Here is a 20,148-nt window from a genome sequence, read left to right on the forward strand (position 1 = left end):
TACACTGTGTGTGCTTAACAAAACAGTAGTCAAATGAGAACAGTCAAATGGGTTTCCAGATAGACTAGTCACAAAAAAAAAAATTAGCTTTAGTTTATCACCTGGCGACAGTCGCCACTGACCACACCCGGGAAATTTGTGGCTTCCATTTTTGCATCTGGCTGTGTGTTTGTAGAGGGGGATGTGGAGCAGTGGGGGTGTTCTTCCGTTACACTTTCAAAGAAACATTCATACAGACACACACACACACACAAACACACAAACTCCCACATATACCCACACACATACACAATGCCTGATTCAGTGGCCTGTGTAAGTATGTGATACCAAACTCTTATATTGTCACTCAACCAGAACTAAGGCTTGTCATCCCAGTAGCACTCCTACTGTAGCTGGTATCAAGTTAATGTGTCATCTGATCACATTTGTCATACTAATTAGCTAAGGGTCAGGAGCTGTGCTGACCACAGTGGCAGCCTTTGTAAACTTGTAGATCCACACCCTCAGCGTACGTTATCACCCAAACGCTTTCAAACAGAAACAATAATATTTACACCTTGGCCAAATCAGCCGAGAACATCTGTGTCTTCCAGCGAAACATGTTTCCACAATACAGCACTGGAAGTTCATCCACCAGTCACACTATACTATCCTGTTCATATACACGTGCACACATACAGTATAAACAAACACACACACACACACACACACACACACACAAGGTATGATCTTAAGTTTGTTGATGTTTTACCATACAGTCCTAAACAGTGTGGTGGTGGTTGTGCTGATGCAGTAAACCCCACTTGCGCAAGGGCTTAGTCAGCCTGAAACCACTTACCCGTCCCGTCTGTAGAATGAATGAAGTACATCACAGAAGGACATCAGTTATTGTTCCACTGTTCTCTCTAAAAACACATTATCTCACATACACCTCATGCTTATATTGAATGCAACTTGAGTGATGACATTATACATTATACTGAGGCTAATTGGTCTTTATTAAGGGAAGAGAGGTAAACGAGTTCCTATGAGTATAGAGCAAAGGACTGTCGGTACATTACAATGAAATCAGTGATGGATAGCAGGTTTATTTTTTCATTACTTTATATGTATATGTGTGTATATATATATATATATATATATATATATATATATATATATATATATATATATATATATATATATATATATATATATATATATATATATATATATATATACAGTTGAATTGTGATTCATTACATTGAAATTCACAGTAGCTGCTTAAGGCTTGCTTTATTTATTTTTTAGATATAATTCCATTTACATGTATTCATTTAGCAGACACTTTTCATCCAAAGTGACATTCAGACTTTCAGTCAATTCTGTTACAAGGGACTAAATTGTCCCTGGTGCAACTTGGGGTTACCTGTGCCTTGCTCAAGGGCACAATGGAGGAAGCCAGGTACTAAACCTCAACTCCATTCAGGCTAATGCATGCTAGCCCAGCACCTCACTACGCTACCACCATCCCAAGCGTTTGCGAACATTTGTTTACATAACAGGTTGCGTTGTAAAAGAAATCTTGCCTCATTGCTACACGCACAGGCCGTATGTGTGTTACTAGAGAATCTCCACTTGCGCTCACACCACAGAATTCAGACCCAGAGTCATAAATAAAGCCTTGCAGGCTCACATTCTGCGCCTAAACTTTCGCCCCTAATGTTTATATGAATATCTCATCTTGAGTATGCGTCACACTAATTTTTGAGGACGTGCACAACCAACACACTAAACAGATGCTGGATATATGTGGCAGTCATAATGCATGCACTGGTAAAAGCAGCTATATCCCAGGTCTAACAAAGTACATCTGGTCTCATAGGTCATTTTAAATATAAACCAGCAGACACCAGCAGTTACTAAGAAAAGTATCCATGCAAATTTAAAATTTATCTTCATTGTGGTTTTTATAATCCCTGTTAGTCAAAAACACTCCAACAGCTCAATTTGTTAAACCTGGGTCGCATCATGATCATCCCTCTAACCATTTTAAAATTATTTAAATGTTTAGAATTAAGGACAATTAAGTAATAGTCATGGAATTATTTCCATACTGTGTCATCATCTCTCTATCTGTTTTCCCAGGCACAAGGAGAAATGATGGCTTTTGAAAATTAGTTTGCATACCAATCAGAAGAAACGTTCCTCAACCGTTGCCTTATCTGTTCATACACTGTAATTTAATTCTGTTCATCTCCTGTCATCCATCATCCAGTATTCATCCCACACGATAGTGGTTTCTAGCAAACTTCACTCAAATGAATGAATTTTGTTCCGCTGAACTCCAAATGTTTTTTTTTTACCTCCAGAGAAAACAAAAATAGTTGGTAAGGGAGGGTGTTTCCAGATAACACAGGTGTTTCTAAAGAAGAAGGTGGAAAATCCAAAGGTCAAGCCCTTATTCTGCGCCCTCTGAATCACCATGATGTTTTTGTGGCTCTTGATTGACTGTTAACACCTCCTGCGGCCTAAAACATTTCACTTTTACTTACCAGTAGTTTACATCCCTGAAATCAGCTGGCATTTTATGTTTTGCAAATCTGATCAAAATCAGAATCAGAATCAGTTTTTATTGGCCAAGTATACTTACATATGCAAGGAGTAAAACATTCAATAGACAATAGTAATAGACACATACTGTACAATATAGACAACAATTTACATAAAGGCACATGCATAATGCATTCAAAAGGCACATACATAATGCATTCTATTTAATACAGTTCTCTTGATTGTCACATGAACGCCTGAAATGAATTTAGAGTGTCTACTGACTTTGATTAAAAACTGAAGGATCTATTTTAGTAACAGAGTCCTGAGACTGTGAGAACATTAGGAATGATCGGATCTGTTCCCATGTTAAAAAAAAAAAAAAAAAAAAAGATAAATGCGCATACATAACCAAACTACCCAACCACTAGATGCACAGTAATAAAAGACAAACATGACCATATTAGTGACTGAGGAAGACCTTGTCTGTGAGATCTGTTTATGTGTTCAGCCTGGGAATAAACAGCCTCACCGATGTACAGGCTCACCATTTATTTTGTCAATAGTCCATCAGCGTCTGTGTGAAAGCACCCGGGTGAGCTGCTGTGCCTGCTGTGGCGTTCAGACCCAGTCCAACCTGTTCTTGTTCCTGACCACACACTGGCTACTGGAAACAATACACACTGTCAAAAGGAATTCAAAGGAATCAGTAGTAGGAACTACTGTGCACACATCCTCTCTGTCTCTCTCTCTCTCTCTCTCTCTCTCTCTCTCTCTCTCTCTCTCTCTCTCTCTGTCTGCCTCTCTCTCTCTCTCCATGCGTGAGATTGTGTGTGTTTTATGTGTGGTAACTTCTGACTCAATATTTTAACTCTCATCTTTTTGACTTTCCATTGTCTTCTAGCACATCTATGTGAAATTCAATGCCACACAGAAACTTGAATCAACTTGAATAAGAAACAAGTGTGTCTTGCCATTGGAGCAGGACTATACAGATGCACACACACGCATGTCACATTTCCTTGTAATGTACTTTATATGATCTGTTTGCTCTCTCTTTTTGCTTTCTTTGGCAGTGTGTATGGGTTTTATAAGGGAATCTTGCCACCTATCCTGGCAGAGACACCCAAAAGGGCAGTTAAGGTAAGCAAAGAAAATAATCCCTCATATATGGTGACTACATCAACAATCCTACCACATTTTGTTGGCACCACTTTCCTGACACTTTCCTTTTTTGTGTTTGACAATAGTTTTATCCCTGTTCACTTGGAGAGTTCATTTCTAACATCCAGATTGTTGTTTTATTACATGTGGAAGTGTATTTGTTACACTAAATTGGGTTATTCCCTTGCACTAGGAGTGTTCATTTATAACATTCCAAGTAAACGCCTGTGTGAGGGACCTCAGAAGTGGGTGAACCACTAATACCTAACCGAGGGGTCCCCTCATATGGCTCACACACTGGGCACGCCTGAAAGTGTGAGCCGTAGATGGGGCCCTCAGGTTAAGTATTAGTGCTTCACCCACCTCTGGGGTCCATGTCACAGGGCTCCACCTAACCTGGCAGACCTGCACATGGCTCACACACTGGGCATGCCTCCAGTGGCCTCACAGGAAGCCATTTCACTTCCAACACACCATGTAGTGAAAGGAGGAAGCAGTCACCCCCTCAAAGCCTCAACACTGAGTCTACAGGCTAGATTGTATTTAACATGTGTCATCATGTAGCCTGGAGGACCAGACCCAATCTGAAAGATTAAGGGTCTGGCCACGAATAATGTAATGGCCCAACTCGAGGCATTTGCACGCATTTGAAAATCTCACTGCACGGAATTGGATAACACTATACGATCAATGTTAACTGACCATGACTTCAATGATTATGAATTCATGCATGAATTAATTCATGATTCATGTATTCATATCTATATATCTCATGAATCTTCAGGAATTGACATGAGTTCATAGTTTGTCATTCGTGACCTCATACATGAACAGCACATCACCTAAAGCATTAGGTACAGTGGGCACATTATGATTTATTAAGCATGATCATGATTATTTCTTTTTCTGCCAAAAATATGGTCATCACTGCTCAAATTCTGATCTGAACACAACTTTGCAGTTCTCAAAGTCAAAGTCAGCTTTATTGTCAATTTCTTCACATATATTAGAAATATACTAGAAATTGAAATTGCATTTCTCTATCCCACGGTGAAGAAGAAACAACGCAACAGATAAGACAAAAAGTGCAACAGATAAGGACATTTTTAACACTAAACAGTAAATAACAACAATATCACAAGGCAAAATCACAAGACAAAAAACACAAGAATGTAACAGTTAGCTAAGAAATTGTACATGATGTGTTGTGATGGAGCAGAAAAATGTGCAAAAGTGCAATAATGCAAGAGATGTGTATTGTCAGAGTGCAAAATACTATATACAAAAATACAGCAGAAACTTCAGTCCATAGTTTTGTGCAAAAAGATGCTATAAACAAAAAAAAACACATGTCTCTAAACACATGTCATTATTCACCACTTTAGTTGAGGAGCCACAGACATGATGAACTCATAATGATGAATAATAATAATAATAATAATAATACATTTAATTTAGATTTTGTTCATCTTTTCAAGGTACCCAAAGGTACTGTGCAATAAGGTATAGGCATAAGAAGTACATTTAGCAAGCAATCACATACATGGCTAGATTACACTGACAGTATGGACAGTACATTTAGACAGGGACAATGAGAGAACAAGCATACAGGAAGGACACGGACACAGGCTGGACATGGATGCATGGATGCAATAAATGCAAAGATGCAGAGGTAGCATAAACACACTCAGAGGAGATGCAGTTAGTATACTGAGCACAAAGTGAATACCAAGTGTAGAGAAGAAGACAGAACAACAGGGAAAATAAAGAGGCAGTGCAAGTAGAAGTCAGGGGGCTGAGAGGAAAGCTAAGCTAAAAAGATGTGTTTTTAACTGAGTTTTAAAAGTGGATATTGTTGTGCTTTGGCACATCACAAGCAGCAGGGCATTCCACAGCTTAGGACCTACCACACTGAAGGCCCTGTCACCCATGGAGTGAAGCCAAGATGTGGGAACTGCTAAAAAACATGTATCCATAGAGCTAAGGGTGTGTGATTTCCGGTATGGGGCGAGGAGGTCTGATAGTTAGGATGGGGCCAGATTATGTAGGGATTTATAGACAAGGAGAATAATTTTGTATTGAATGCGGTAGTGGACAGGAAGCCAATGCAACTGCTGAAGGATTGGAGTAATGTGATCCCAGGGCCTGGTGCGGGTGAGTAGCCTTGCAGCAGAATTTGGACATACTGCAGCCTATTTAGGGTTTTAGCTGGGATGCCGTAAAGTAGAGTGTTGCAGTAGTCTAGCCTAGATGTAATGAATGCATGTATACGTGTTTCTGCTGCAGATGAGTTGAGGGAGGGGTGGTGTTTGGAGATGCTTTTGAGATGAAAGAAAGACGTTCTGGTGATTATTTTTGATATGTGAATCGAATGAGAGAGTAGGATCCAGGATTACGCCCAGATTTCTTACTTCAGCAGAGGTGGTAGTGAAATAGCCGGGGATAGATAGTTGCAGATGTTCAAACGTGCCAGAGGTTTGAAAGGTCAGCTCAGACAACAGCCCACCACTGCAGAGACTGACCGGAAGGTGTGAAGAGCTGCTGACAGACACCATTAACATTCTATCAGGAGGGTCTCTGCCATGATGGATTCTGCCATGTAATGAGGATTGGCAACAGCAGGCATCAAACTCAGGGGAAGGATTCAGAGAAGAGTTTTACTGTTTACTCATATGACTTCTCAGCATCAAGGTCAACATGTCGGGTCATGTTCTCTTTACACAGGGAGATGTCAGTGTGCGGTGGTTAAAAAGGACTATGCAGGTCTGGTAATTTCTTTGCTGTTTCTGGGTTTTCGCTGGATTTGGGCTTGCATTTTTCACGATACAGTTCCCCCTGAAACTTCGGTAGCAAGTGACTGCTATGCTAAACCCCCACTAGCTAGCGAGCTAGCCATCAAGAAACCAAGCTAAACACATACAGGGCTCACAATAAAACTTCTTCGAAACTACAATCTGACTACATTTTCGAGCCGCGATTGGATACTTCCGCTAAGTCACATCCGGTTTTCTTCGGACCGGGAACAAAAAGTTGCATATTCGATTTTTCCGCGGAGAAGTGATAGGGGGAGACGAAGCACCCACCAAACGACCCAGAAAGTGTTGTAGAACCATCAGAACGACTCTCAACCTGCATAATTAAGGTGATTTTTGCTAAAATTGTTGCATAGTGCTACTTTAATATTTGGGAGGGGAGCATTTAAACTCATTATTTTTTTTTTTTTGTCTTTCACAGTTTCTTACCTTTGAGCAGTATAAGAAAGCCCTGAGCTTTACCTCTATGTCTCCTGGACTCGTGAGTATCTCTCTCACACACATATACTCTCACACACACACACACACACATACAGTTTTCAAATCCTGTTCGCAGTGTTCTCATGCCTATAGCTATTGTGTATATATACTTATACCTACATTGTATGTAAACATAAGCCTTATTGTTTAAATATGGATTCGATGAATCCATGTTTACCAAGTTATAGTTCTGTAAACTATGCTTGTTTAGTTTACTATGTTTCCTTTTTGGTAATTTGTCAATTTGTCATGGGACCTCTTAATCCCACGACGACTGTAGGAAATATTTTCACATTCTCAAAATAGTCAGTCTATAGGACAAAAGGCAATGACTAGCTCTGTAGGCCTGTCCTGGTGGTGATGCAACAGGTTTGGTAAGATAGATATGCAAACTGACACAGTGGCAAACCATTACACTATTTTAGCGAGGTGGCTACAGGCTTCTATTTGGGAAATGGATATTTATGCACATGCATGAGTGTTTTGCAGAGGTGTGAGTGTGTGTGTGTGTGAGAGAGAGAAAGAGAGAGAGGGAGAGTAGAGGATATGCATGATATGTTTGTGTCACATCGTTAGCCTTTACCTCATTGTTAAGGTGATGGATGAGATATTGTACAATATCATGTGCATGTCTATGTGCTAGAGAGTGAGTGTATGATAGACACAGGCTGCATGAGTGTATGAGTGTGGACGATTAATGATGCTGATTAATAGTGATGAGAAGCAGACAGATGACATCCCTGCCCTTCTCTGGAATACAAATGATCTGTTCACCTATCAATCACTCCAGTGTCTGCACACACCCAGCTCTAGAGGCTCAGAGTGCTGTGTATTTAAGGCTCTGTGGTCATGTACAACATGTGTGTGTGTGTGTGTGTGTGTGTGTGTGTTGTGTTGTGCTTAAAACAGCCTCTCAATCTTCTCAAGGAGCATGGTTTGTGGGATTACTGGTGTGTGTGTGTGTGTCTGTCTGTGTGTGTGTGTGTGTGTGTGTGTGTGTGTGTGTATACGTGGTGTGTGACCATGACCGGTAGTGCTGTGCAGTGACATAGTGACATGAGGACAAGGAAAGTGAAAGAGCTGTTGAAGAATTTGCTCAAACACAGGCACAAACACAAAGGCAGTCTAAGAGTCTTTTTTGGAGTCCTGATTTTACTGTATCTTAGTTCCTTCATTATATCTCTCTCTCCTCTCTGTGTGTGTGTGTGTGTGTGTGTGTGTGTGTGTGTGTGTGTGTGTGTGTGTGTGTGTGTGTGTGTGTGTGTGTCTGTGTGACAGAGAGAGAGTGTGTGTGTCTGTCTCTGTCTCTCTCTCTGTCTCTCTCTCTCTCTCTCTCTCTCTCTCTCTCTCTCTCTCTCTCTCTGTGTGTGTGTGTGTGTAGGCTCTGTCAGTAGCAGGCCTGGGGTCAGGCTTGACTGAAGCTCTTGTAGTGAACCCATTTGAGGTGGTGAAAGTGAGCCTGCAGGCCAACAGAGACTCCTTCAAAGAGGTGAGAAACCCACAGCAGGCACTAATCCCCTCTGCAGACTGCATCACAGCTCTCTTAGGGGGGTTTACCCCGCCGCCCCAACGTATGTAAACTGAACGGCAGCTTTACAACCACCTGCAAACGTAGGCAGGACTGGACTTAACATATGGAATGACATATTCTGTCATCTGTTTGGCCTCACTCATCTCCTCACTGTTTTTCTCTCTTTCCTTCAACCTGATCTCTCTTTTATCACCTCTACTCAACCATCCTCCAATCCCCTATCACTCTCTCTCTCTCTCTCTCTCTCTCTCTCTCTCTCTCTCTCTCTCTCTCTCTCTCTTTAACCCTGTCATGCACCCAGCAACCCTCCACGTTTGGACAGGCTCGCCGGATCATCCAAGAGGACGGCTTCGGGCTCCGGGGCCTCAACAAGGGCCTGACGTCCACGCTGGGTCGCCACGGCATCTTCAACATGATCTACTTTGGCTTCTACTTCAACGTCAAAGACGCCATCCCTGCCAGCCAGGTCACTAGACCTCACCTCCTCTTTACAGTGTCTGCTCTGAGTACTCTACTGTACCAATGAATGCTTTGCCCAGCAGAGGTCATTAACAGCTATAGTCTATGTTGAGAGCTCATCATGAGACCAGGTATGGCTAGTCCACCAATCGCAGTGATGCTGCCAAATCACCCAGCCAATTTACTAATCCTGGGACAATGGCCAAGGTCATAAATTATTCTCCACTCGCAATGTTTACAATTCAAGTCTCATTGACGTGCAAATAGGCCTACTGTACACGTTCTTGGTTTGTCCACAGAACAGCAGAGAACTTCTTTACAAATCAAGCCACTGAACCCATCTTATGTACGCACATACGATCACGCTGCCCAATAACAAGGCCAAATCCATAATCCTGTCTCAATGACTCTGTTTGCCCACCAAGTCCCTACCCAGTCTTGTGCGCCTTTCCTGTTTAGCTTACCTTAGTGCCTAATCTGTATATATCACATTGTTTGGTCTGGACCAGCCTGGGGCTATACACGTGTAAGAGTATTTTTAGAGCGAGGGGTGGGGTAAGAGGCTGTTATGGACACAGCTACAAGACACACATCATGGCTGCAAAGGATGTCAGTGGTGCTGACATCACATGACCCTAGTGCCACATTTTTCATTTAATATTTATTTATTTATTATACTTATTATTATTATTATTATAATTATATGTATTTATTTATTATTATAATTATTATTATTTATTTATTATTATTATTATTATTATAATTATATGTATTTATTTATTTATTTATTTTATTTATTTATTTATTTATTTATTTATTTATTATACAGGAAAGTATTAAAAGTAACAAAGTTACAGTTTAAAACGGGCCTGACCTCCAGCAGGTTCCTGTTCTGCAGCACATATAACAAGTAACAGGGACAGGGCACATCACACATCATATTTACATACAACACAATGCAAACATATAGACATATGATGACATGTGATTCTTATCTGACCGTGGTTTTATCGTTATGGCCTGACCTCACAAAGATTTGCATAACAGTGGTTTTCTTCAATGTACTTTTCCCTGTCAAACACCCAGCGCAAGTAATTTAGCCTCTGGTGCATGGTCCAGATGATGTTTTCTTCAATATCAGGTCATTAAATGACTGAAGCAGTAGAAGAAGTGCTTGTATGCTGACCAGTATACATAGCAAATGATGGGTAAGATCCATCAAGTTTCTCATCCAAATAGCGGTGTAAATTGAAGTGACGTTACTGTGCAAACGTTCCCTCTACTCTTATAATCCTAGCCTAAAACCCTCCAAAATCGAACATTTTATAACATTCAGTATGGTTTATTTAATTATTCAGTTAATCACAGGAGTTTGTGGCCTTGGACTGGAGGCTGGCAGGTTCTAGTCGAGAGTTCATCAAACTAAGAGCCTCTCCAATAGGGCTGACTAGACGGAGCACTTGGTTTCACTCAGCAATAATCAAAGGACCTTCTACTCAAACTCCCATTAGCAATGACATAGCCAGAGTTAGGAAAAGAGAGAAGAAAGGTAGAGAGAAGGGAGAGAGAGAGAAAGAGAAAGAGAGAGAGAGAGAGAGAGAGAGAGAGAGATTGAGATTGAGGAAAGTGAGCTTGTAAGATCAAACTCACTAATGCCACTTCTGTTTGCCTCCATAATATCCTCAGTGGGTTGGGTTACACATCCGGGAAGGGTTCTCTCCCAAACAAAGCTTAATGTTGTTTAATGGAAACATTACCATGTGCTCGGCTCCACATGTATAAACTGCAGCATTAGATTAGCTCAAATGAACTAATTGGAAGCAGACAGCGGTATTATTGGGGTGGGGTGGGGGTTGGGGTGGTGGGTAGGGGTGCCTTACTCTTTACAGTTGAAAGCACAAGTTAAAACTTGTCTGTGTCTCTCTTTCTCTCTTTCTTCTCTCTCTCTCTCTTTCTCTCTTTCTCTCTCTCTCTCTCTCCCTATTCCTCACTGGCCCCACTCAGGAGATGAGCACCAGCCACCAGGTGGTCAAGTCCGCAATCCAAACGTCCATCATTGCAGTGACCAGTCATTTAGTGTTTAGGGGGAAGTGACTCACAACCTGCTTTTTTGATTACTGTATCAAGTCTTTTTTTTGTCTTTGGGATGTGGTGGGAGGTAGTAGTGGGGTAGGCTCTGGCTGGGGTGGTTGAGGAGGTATTCCCTCAGGATTCAAGCTCTGATTAGGCACTCCTGTTTTCCAGAGTAATCGCTCCTGCGCAGTCAGATAGCTTGATCCAGTTAGATTGATGATTCATTTCTTCCACAGGTCTTTGCTGGCCATATACACAACCGGTGAAATTAAGCAGCCAATATGTTAGTGGTGCACAGGGAGGCTTATGGCTCCATCTATTACTTCTGGGAGGAAGGCAGTGAGAGGGAGAGAGGGAGATTAATTGGCTGTTATTTTAAAGGAGGAGGGGTGTTGGGTAAAGATTTCATAATTTGATGTATGGTTAACAACAAGTCGGAAAAGAACTGATTGGTGTGTGTTGGATTTGACGCGGTGGCGTGTTCCGCTTGCTCACTCGCACGCACGCACGCACACACACACACACACACACACATGCAGACACACAGACACACTCACATGCATACATGCACACACACACTTACAGTCACTCACTCAAACACACACTCCTCCAAAGCGTAGAATTAGCTGTTGATTTAGTCCACCGCGCCGGGTGTCCAGCACTTTGAGAAAGGCCGGGCCTGACTCGGGTCCTGTCATTTGTAAAAATATCCTGGCCAATTAGCTGTCAGAGCTGTGCCGAGCTGTGGCTTCTCTGGCTACAGTAATACCCCTGCGCCGAGTCACTGCCCAATTACCCAAATTGTCCCCATATGCCTCCCCAGCCACTCCCGTGCCCCCTGCTGGACATGTGATCTGGGCGCAGCCAATCAGAGAAGCCGCCGCACAGTCAGGAAGCTCTGATCCCGCTCCCCTACCACCATTAAATGATTAGAGCTTTCATGCCAGCTTTGCAATCATATGCACAGCCCTCTTTCTCTCTCCTCTCTCTCTCTCTCTCTCTCTCTCTCTCTCATTCCCTCACTCCCTCACACATGTCGCCTCTTCACTGCATTTTTTCCCTGTATATATCCTTCATCTCTCTCTCTCTTCATGTCTCTTTTTGTTTCCTCTCTCCCTCATTCACACACACACACACACACACACACACACACACAATGTTTCTTCCCTTGTCTTTAGTAATCCATTATTGTTTGTCAGTTGAAAAAGTTTGAATGGCTATACAACCAGATGACATGGCATGGTAAATATTGTCCAAGAGTCAACTGTCATGCATTCACTATTCATGTATCGTCTTATTAATGCAACATTCAGAAATTCACCTACCTATGTAATCCCTCTCTTCTGTCTTTTCTCTGTCTTCCAGGACCCCAGGTTGGAGTTCCTGAGGAAGTTTGCCATTGGCCTGACGTCCGGCACGATTTCATCCTGTGTCAACATTCCCTTTGACGTGGCTAAGAGTCGCATCCAGGGCCCGCAACCTGTGCCCGGGGAGATCAAGTACCGCAGCTGCTTCCAGAGCATGGCCCTGGTGTACCATGAAGAGGGGTGAGAGTGTGCTACCACATGGCCATTACAACAGACACACACACAGACATACTGGACGTCAGGACATGTGAGGTCCATTTTTTTTTTTTTGTGCTTGTTTTGGTCACCCTTCATAAAGCACAGGCCCTTCTGTTTTCTGTGAATCGTTGACATCCGCTGGGTCCACTGCACACCACTTCGCAGAAATCCTGGAGCCAAACCAGAGAAAACAGAGGCAGGTGTGGGATAGTCACGCAGGGAATCTGCAGGCCCTGTGTCCCCCTAAGGACCCCAGCCAGCCAGTCAGTCAGTTCGTCAGTCAGTCCCCAGCCTGTCCCTTCAAGTTGGGACCCGTGCGCCGTTTCTTATTAGGCCACTCTGGCGCCTTAAGGGTGCTGCCCTCTTCAATGCTATTTATGTTCCCCCTCTTTTTTTGAAAACTTTCTTTTTTTCATTGCAGTGCTGGGAGTGGGGTGGGGTGGGGGGGGGTTCGGGTGGGTGGTGGTGGGTGATTGCTGAAAGGTGCTGCCCCCTCTGCCCCATCCTGTCCAGCGCTGGCTAACGCGAGCCAGTCGCCGCTAATTAGGGGCCCCTGTGGGAGAGGTCGTTAAGCGGGCCCTAACGAGGCGCGCGGCGCTCGGCGGGTCAGGCTCATCAGACAGCGGGGGCAGGAGGAAGCAGAGCGGGGCCCTTATTAACCACAGCGGCCAGCTCTCTCGCCGCCGCCACCGGAGCCAGCCACAAGCCAGCCACTGCCACCGCCACCTCTCAGACCCCCTCTCAGGCTCCCTGCCTTCAGCTGCTACACATTACAGCAGGTACACTCCCCAACAACAACACACGACTAATGTGACTACCTGAGAGAGAGAGAGAGAGAGAGAGAGAGAAAGAGAAAGAAAAAGAGAGAGAGAGAGGCATGGGACGGGGTACTAAAAGGTAGCTAACCAGACACAGGCTTTCAAATATGTGTGTATAAATAAAGAGGAGAACAATAGTAAGGGGAGCAAGTGCTTCACTTAAACTTGGTATTCTGAGGAACCCCAATCTGCATGCCAAATGGATGTGGTGGGATGTGCCATAAAAGTTCTCACTTTGTAAAAATGTGTCTTTTTAGGAAATAAATAAATTTGGGCATTTCATTTTCATTCAAATATGTTAAGTTTGATTGAGGTGGCAGACTCTAGTTCCAGTTTATTAGTTTCAGTTCCAGTACATTCCAGTTAGGGGTGGGTAATATTCCCCCAACAAATCATATCACAGTCTTTTTAACACACAATGACATCCCATTATCTAAACTGTGTTCTTTCTTCCCAGTGTTGTCAGGAATATCCTGACTTGAACAAGCCAATAGATTTGTTTATCTGCACCATTTAAAACAGGACATTACATTCAAAATACTGTTTTGTTGTTTTGTCATTGAACATTTTTCATTCCTCAAGATAGTAGAAAAACATAGAAAAAAAATGTGCACATATCTAATTCTGACACTATCATACACACAAACCTTCTAAGAAAAATAAACGCCAACCCATTTGAAACACTCTAGGCATCTTTTTTCACATATATCCTTTCTAGATGTTTGAATAGATTAGGCGTTTTACCAGCAGAAGTGCCTGGTAAGGTTACCAGATAACTTTGCCACACTGCTTCTATTGTTTGGGAATAGTTCCACGCCCACGATGTTGCTACCTTATGTTGAATTGTTTTAAAAATATGTCAGGCATGAAAGAGGACCATGAAAAAAACATTATATTGTTTATTCAGTCAACATAGCCTCCTAGTAGGCAATCATTCTGTTGGTTTGTCAACATAGCATTGAGACACGACATCAACGTCTTTTGTTTGGTTTGGATACATTAATAACATCTTGTCACGATCTCCACGATTCACCAGAAAAGCAGACAGGGATGTCTTCAAGGTAGATCACAATAATCATTCGATTAAAATCATCCAACTGCCCGACCCTAATTCAAGTAATTTTTTGACTGCCGAGTTCCTGAGTTGCTGAGTGCTGTGACTTTAGTTGCTTAAGATTATTTATCATGCATTATAATTGCGATGCTTATTTAATATATTGGTTAACACCAGGCCGCTTCTCAAATCTCAGTTGAGATTGAGAGTGGATCTGGAAAGACTTCATTGACTTTCGACTGCCAGGGGCATATAACCACTAGTGAAATTAATCTTAAACTGGTGCATTATACTCTTACCAAATCGTTTCAGAAGCAATCAAATCTTTCTTGTAAACAAAGGTTTTAAATGCAGTGTTAGAGCCCTTTGAGGTAATGGTTGGAAAGTGTCAATATTCTGACAGGGCTCTACAGTGCGCCCATTTCACTTTCGCATTACGCGCGAGTAAAAAAATGATGGCGCGAAAGTGCAAAAAATATTTAGGCGACTGGTGCGAATGACTTCTAACCATGTCAATGTTTGTCTACAAAATACACCGCAACATTAAGAAACATTACTGGTGCAAACCATAGAATCACGTCCTTGAATGCAGCATAAAAACTACAACTCCATCAACGTTAGCAGTTTCGCGTTGTGACTCGCTAGTAGTCGCTTCTATCAAATCCAAGAGCACGCAGAAAAAGTGGAAAGTTAGACTAGCCAGCCAAGATGCAAAGATTGAAGAAATTAGTTCTTCTATCCACCGAATTCATCGGATTTTGGAGGAACAGGATGAGATTCTGAGAATGCAGTGAGAGAAGAAAAGGTAACCTAACATGCCTTTTAGCCCAGTTGACGTATTGGCTGCAATATGCAAAATATAGCTGTAATTTTAACAGGCCCAAAAAAGTAGCTTCCCGTAATACTCCCATTTTATTCAAAGGTAGAACGCTACTGACAACTCCAGGCTTCCACGCATGCTTGTTTGTTTACACCGAATACAAGCTGAAGTGCAAAACGAAAGTAGGCCTAACTTTTGCCTACTGCCCCCATCAATGCAGATATTTCAAATAAAAAGTAAAAGTAAAAAAATATATATATATCCTTGATTAGCCTATGTTGGGTTTTGTGGATGAGAAAATGTTGTAGTTAGCTGTTTTAGGCAGTATGCAGTCAGATAGGTCACCATGGGCATATTTGGATTAGCTACAGATGGATTCACAAATAAATAAATTAGCCTACATTTGGCAGGATACTTGATATATAGGCTAAATGCAAATATGGCAATGTATTATACTATTTTACATTAACAAAATGTAGGAAAATAGAACAGACTGAAAATAAAGAAGGCACTGATCTTTAAAATCCTATTTACTGTAGCCTAAATGTTGTCAGTCATTCTTAATATTCGCAATTGGTGCACTGGCATGTTTAAGTGTTAGCTGCAGTGTAATGTTAGATTATGTTTAAGTTAAGTACAGAACTGACTGTGCGCCCAAATTTTTCTCTGTGCTCCTAAATTTTTTAACTTGGGCACACAAGTGCTCCTGGAAAAAAATGTTAGTGTAGAGCCCTGTCTGAACATGCATCACATTGTTTCCTTTTTCCTTTTCCTAGTTATCTGGCACTGTACAAAGGATTGGTGCCCAAGATTATGAGGCTTGGACCAGGTAGGATGGGCACTGGAGGGCTGCAGGGGATATATATGTAAACCACACAATAGCGCTGATAGGCCTATTTGATAGAAGAGTAAGCATATTAGCGAGGTTTTATTGTTAATACGTTTTATTAGAGAAGTTATGCATTTTATTAGCGAAGTTGTTTATTTGCAGCATTAATTCAGCTAATAATATGGTTAAGGTAGAGTCAGAGGTAGACTTCCTTAGGTTGTCCTCCTTATTTTGGCTGCTAAGGTCATTTTTGCAATGGTTTAAGGATTTTCTTACAAAATAATGAGAAAACCTTAGGACACCTTAAGGAGAAGACTTAAGGATGTTTTGTGCAACCAATTTTAATTGAAGGAAACCTTAACTTAAGGTGTTTTGTGCAACTGGCTCATGGTTCCCGGAGGAAGTCTTCACAATATGCTTCCTATGTATCTCTCCTCCCCCCCATCCTCTGATGGTTTCTGTCTGCAGGAGGTGCCGTCATGCTGCTGGTGTATGAGTACGTCTCTGGCTGGCTGCAGAAACACTGGTGATCGCTGGGCCTTCACACCGTGGTCCATCAGGGTTCTGTGGGTCTCATCACCATCCCAGGCCCTGAGCGTGGTGTAACCCCTCAACAGAGTCAACAGGGAGCCTGAATGGGTCATCATGACCTATAAACTTCGTATTGGATCTGATTGTGGGTACTCATAAGGACCTCTGCGAAAGATTGGCTTACTGACCTCTAAATCCCAAATGGACATCAGAAACATTAATCACAAGGACCACACCTTCAGTATTTTGCTACCAGAAATATGTAAATGTATTTTTTTAAATGCTACATAGGCTATACAGCAGCATAGGCTATACCATCTATCTAGCGGACTAAACAGAAAAGACATTTCAAAAAGAGATTACTGTAGTTGCTTGACTAATGCTCAAACAGTCCCCCTCCTTAAACAGCTTATTAAGAAGAGGCTGATGACTCCTTTGTCCTGCAATCCATTGGTGTTTTTACACAGTGCCTGGGTCACAGCTTCTTTATGAGATCATGATACTCAGATCCTGTAATACAGTAATACAGCCATTTGTCTACAGCGTCCATAGACAAACTGCCTGTACAGGCCCCTGCCATGGATGAGGCATAACTGCCGCTTCATTCTCCTGCTAAAGTGAAATCTTTAACTCTCAATTTTGCAAACCTGTTTTTCAGAGACAAGTCACTCGCTGAATTGCTTTTGATTGGAGATTTTGTCCACTGAAGACTAAATTTAATCCAGATCTGAACTTAATGCACGTCTGGGAATGCAGCCCAGTTTTTTTAAGGTTACTGAGGTTTTCCAATCTGTGTTATAAATTTGTGTACCAGTTTTCGGGTTTGACCTATAAATCCAATCAAGGGATTGTGTGTTGTTAAGTCATTTCTTTCATTCAGTATTTAATGATATTTTTATGGCTCGCATTTCCTCCTTTTGAAGGGGCTAACAGAGACGTTAAGGAAAGAAACATGGAGACTGAAAAACTGAAGATATATTTTGTCTGGAGAGTTGGTGGTCTTTGTGAGTTTCTATGCAGTTGGAGCATTCTGTAAAGGACACAAATCAACAATTGATAAGGGAATTGTTGTTACTTAATTACTAAGTAATGCTTTTTTGAAATGATTTGATAAAGTCTTAAATTGATCAACTTCATAGCAGACAGGAATAAAAAAGGTGAATACTTGCCAAACGGATGTGTGACCTTGGCCATGCTGACTTGGCAGTAAAGTTAATTTTAACACTGGCACTTCACCCTTGTATTGTGTGTGTCTGTGTGTGTGTGTGTGTGTGTGTGTGTGTGTGTGTGTGTGTGTGTGTGTGTGTGTTTGATCACATATCTGAATCATTGGACCAATGATCAGTGTATTCGTAGTGGTTCTCCATTTCTCTGCCTCTCTCTCTCTCTCTCTCTCTCTCTCTCTCTCTTTTGTTCTCAGGGCTAGCGCTGTCAGCATACCTGTCAACCATCGAGCCCGCATTAGCCTAGAGCCAGCTGCCAATCTCCCTGTCTCCACAGCAACAGTGGCAGGCCCACAGACAGTGCAGAAATCAAGCTAAAATAACAAAACAGAGAAATGCAAATACGGCAGCCAGGAATGGAAAGTACCCCACACATTTTGTTTCTCTCTCTCCCCCTCCTTTCTCTCTCTCTCTCACTCACTCACTCACTCACTCACTTTCATTCTTTCTTTCTTTCTTTCTTTCTTTCTTTCTTTCACTCACTCACTCACTCACTCACTGACACACACACACAAAATCATTTTTTTCTGGCTCACTCCTCATTCTTTCACTTTCTCCCTTGTTCTCATTCACATGTTATTTATTCACGCAGTCAGCTCAAATAACTTGTACTTTTTTCATGAGAAATGAGAAAGACGGTCCACACTTACATTCATGCTCATACACCTCTCAAAGACACACACACACACAAATGCATGTGTCATGGTATTTCACTCTCTTTTCACTCAGATACACACACACACACACACACACACTAATGCACTAGGTCTTCCTCACTCGCCTATCATTTATCAGCTCTGCTGTCTTGTCTCCAGTCAGGTGTGGAGCTGGCTCATTTATAATGTGTCAGCGAGTTGTTGGGGAACAGCACTCAGACACGCTGGCCTCTGGAGCACCCGCTTCTCCCACACAGAGCTGTCGAGTGACGGAAATCTAAACGCTTAGCCTAGCCTGTCAACTCGGTTAAGGAACAGTTGTGTGTGTGTGTGTGTGTGTGTCTGTCTGTCTGTCATGCAGGTCTTTTAATGGAACATTGTCTGCATTTGTCCTCTATGTTCAGGGTTAGGCATGGTAGCATGGGGAGTTTGTCTTGCCCTAGGTGCTTGTTGAGGCATCTAGGACGAGGCCATGGATTGAGTTTCAGTTTAAGGACATTAAGCTCAATGCTGTGGTTGCACGACCTCCTTCCTGTAGTTCCATGTAAAGTGTGAACAGCTGTTTTTGACCTGTCATCAGGTGTAAGCTCTCTATGATCTTGCAATCTATGTACTTGGGCGGAACACTCAACGTGCATCTTAAGAACGCCAGCATTTGAGCATAGCCTGAGTACAGATTAAAGCATAATGGGCCTCACACACTAACATACATTTTTTTTCTCTCCAGTCTCCCTGTTTTAAAAAACAGCTGAATTTCAGTGCCATGCGAGAAAATGTAGAGAGTAGTTCCGAGCCCATTTGAAGTACTGAGCATGGACTTGACATTTCTGTAGGCTGACAGAACTGAGCAGACGTGCCAGATGTGCGCTTCTCCCCAGAGAAAGCTCCAGCTCTCACACCAAACCTCAACTCACCTGCGTGAAGTTAAGTCTCTCTCTTTCTCTCTCTCTCTCTTGAATTTCCCCTGGGGATCAATAAAGTATCTATCTATCTCTCTCTCTCTCTCTCTCTCTCTCTCTCTCTCTCTCACACGCAAAAGTAAACAGTCTGGTTCTAGTCACCCAGGCTGCCTGTTTTTTTTTTTTTGTGCGCGCTGGTCAGGCCGGTGTGGCTGCAGCCCTCCTGCATTGCTACTTGCTCTGCTTAGTCTTGGAGCCACTCTGCTCCTGTCCCACAGCTGATTGCACAGCGACTCGAGATCCTGCTCGACTTTTCCGCCGTCATTAATTCCAAACATATGTCGTGCATTTCCCCTTCCTGGTTGTTAGAGAGTGGCTGTGAGATTAAAGGGGTGTGGTAATTCGGGGGTCCCCCCCCGCTTTGTGTTGCGGATCATCAGAAAGCGTTCCGATGAGTTGAATGTGCTGCGGTGAAACGAATGCCACCTCATGGGGTTCAAAAAAACAATGGTATTATAAAGATGTTCTTGAAGATGATGCAAGAATACTCACAGTCTTCATAAAAAAAATTAAAAAAATCCTCCCTAAGTGGGCTTATGTCAACGAGCAGTACATACCATTTGGGATCAGACTAGAGGTTACTCAGTCGTTAGAATCAAGGCCTCTATTGTGCTGACAAAACAGAGGCTGCTGTTCCGTGA

General features: G+C 42.3%; 1 protein-coding gene across 4 annotated transcripts in view; it reads left to right on the forward strand.

Moving 5' to 3' along the window:
• slc25a21 (solute carrier family 25 member 21) overlaps positions 1 to 17,518 on the forward strand; it is an 87,218-nt gene extending 69,700 nt beyond the window's left edge. For all 4 annotated transcript variants that reach the window (XM_048227446.1, XM_048227445.1, XM_048227448.1 and 1 more), the window contains 7 exons: positions 3,609 to 3,675; positions 6,931 to 6,990; positions 8,371 to 8,478; positions 8,822 to 8,986; positions 12,418 to 12,599; positions 16,086 to 16,138; positions 16,607 to 17,518. In XM_048227446.1, coding sequence (XP_048083403.1) covers positions 3,609 to 3,675; positions 6,931 to 6,990; positions 8,371 to 8,478; positions 8,822 to 8,986; positions 12,418 to 12,599; positions 16,086 to 16,138; positions 16,607 to 16,668 — 697 coding nt within the window. In that variant the 3' untranslated portion in view covers positions 16,669 to 17,518. The remainder of the gene's footprint in view (positions 1 to 3,608; positions 3,676 to 6,930; positions 6,991 to 8,370; positions 8,479 to 8,821; positions 8,987 to 12,417; positions 12,600 to 16,085; positions 16,139 to 16,606) is intronic.
• The last annotated feature ends 2,630 nt before the right edge of the window (positions 17,519 to 20,148 follow it).

This window comes from Alosa alosa, chromosome 19 (genome assembly GCF_017589495.1).
Source record: "Alosa alosa isolate M-15738 ecotype Scorff River chromosome 19, AALO_Geno_1.1, whole genome shotgun sequence".
Classification (NCBI taxonomy): domain Eukaryota; kingdom Metazoa; phylum Chordata; class Actinopteri; order Clupeiformes; family Clupeidae; genus Alosa; species Alosa alosa.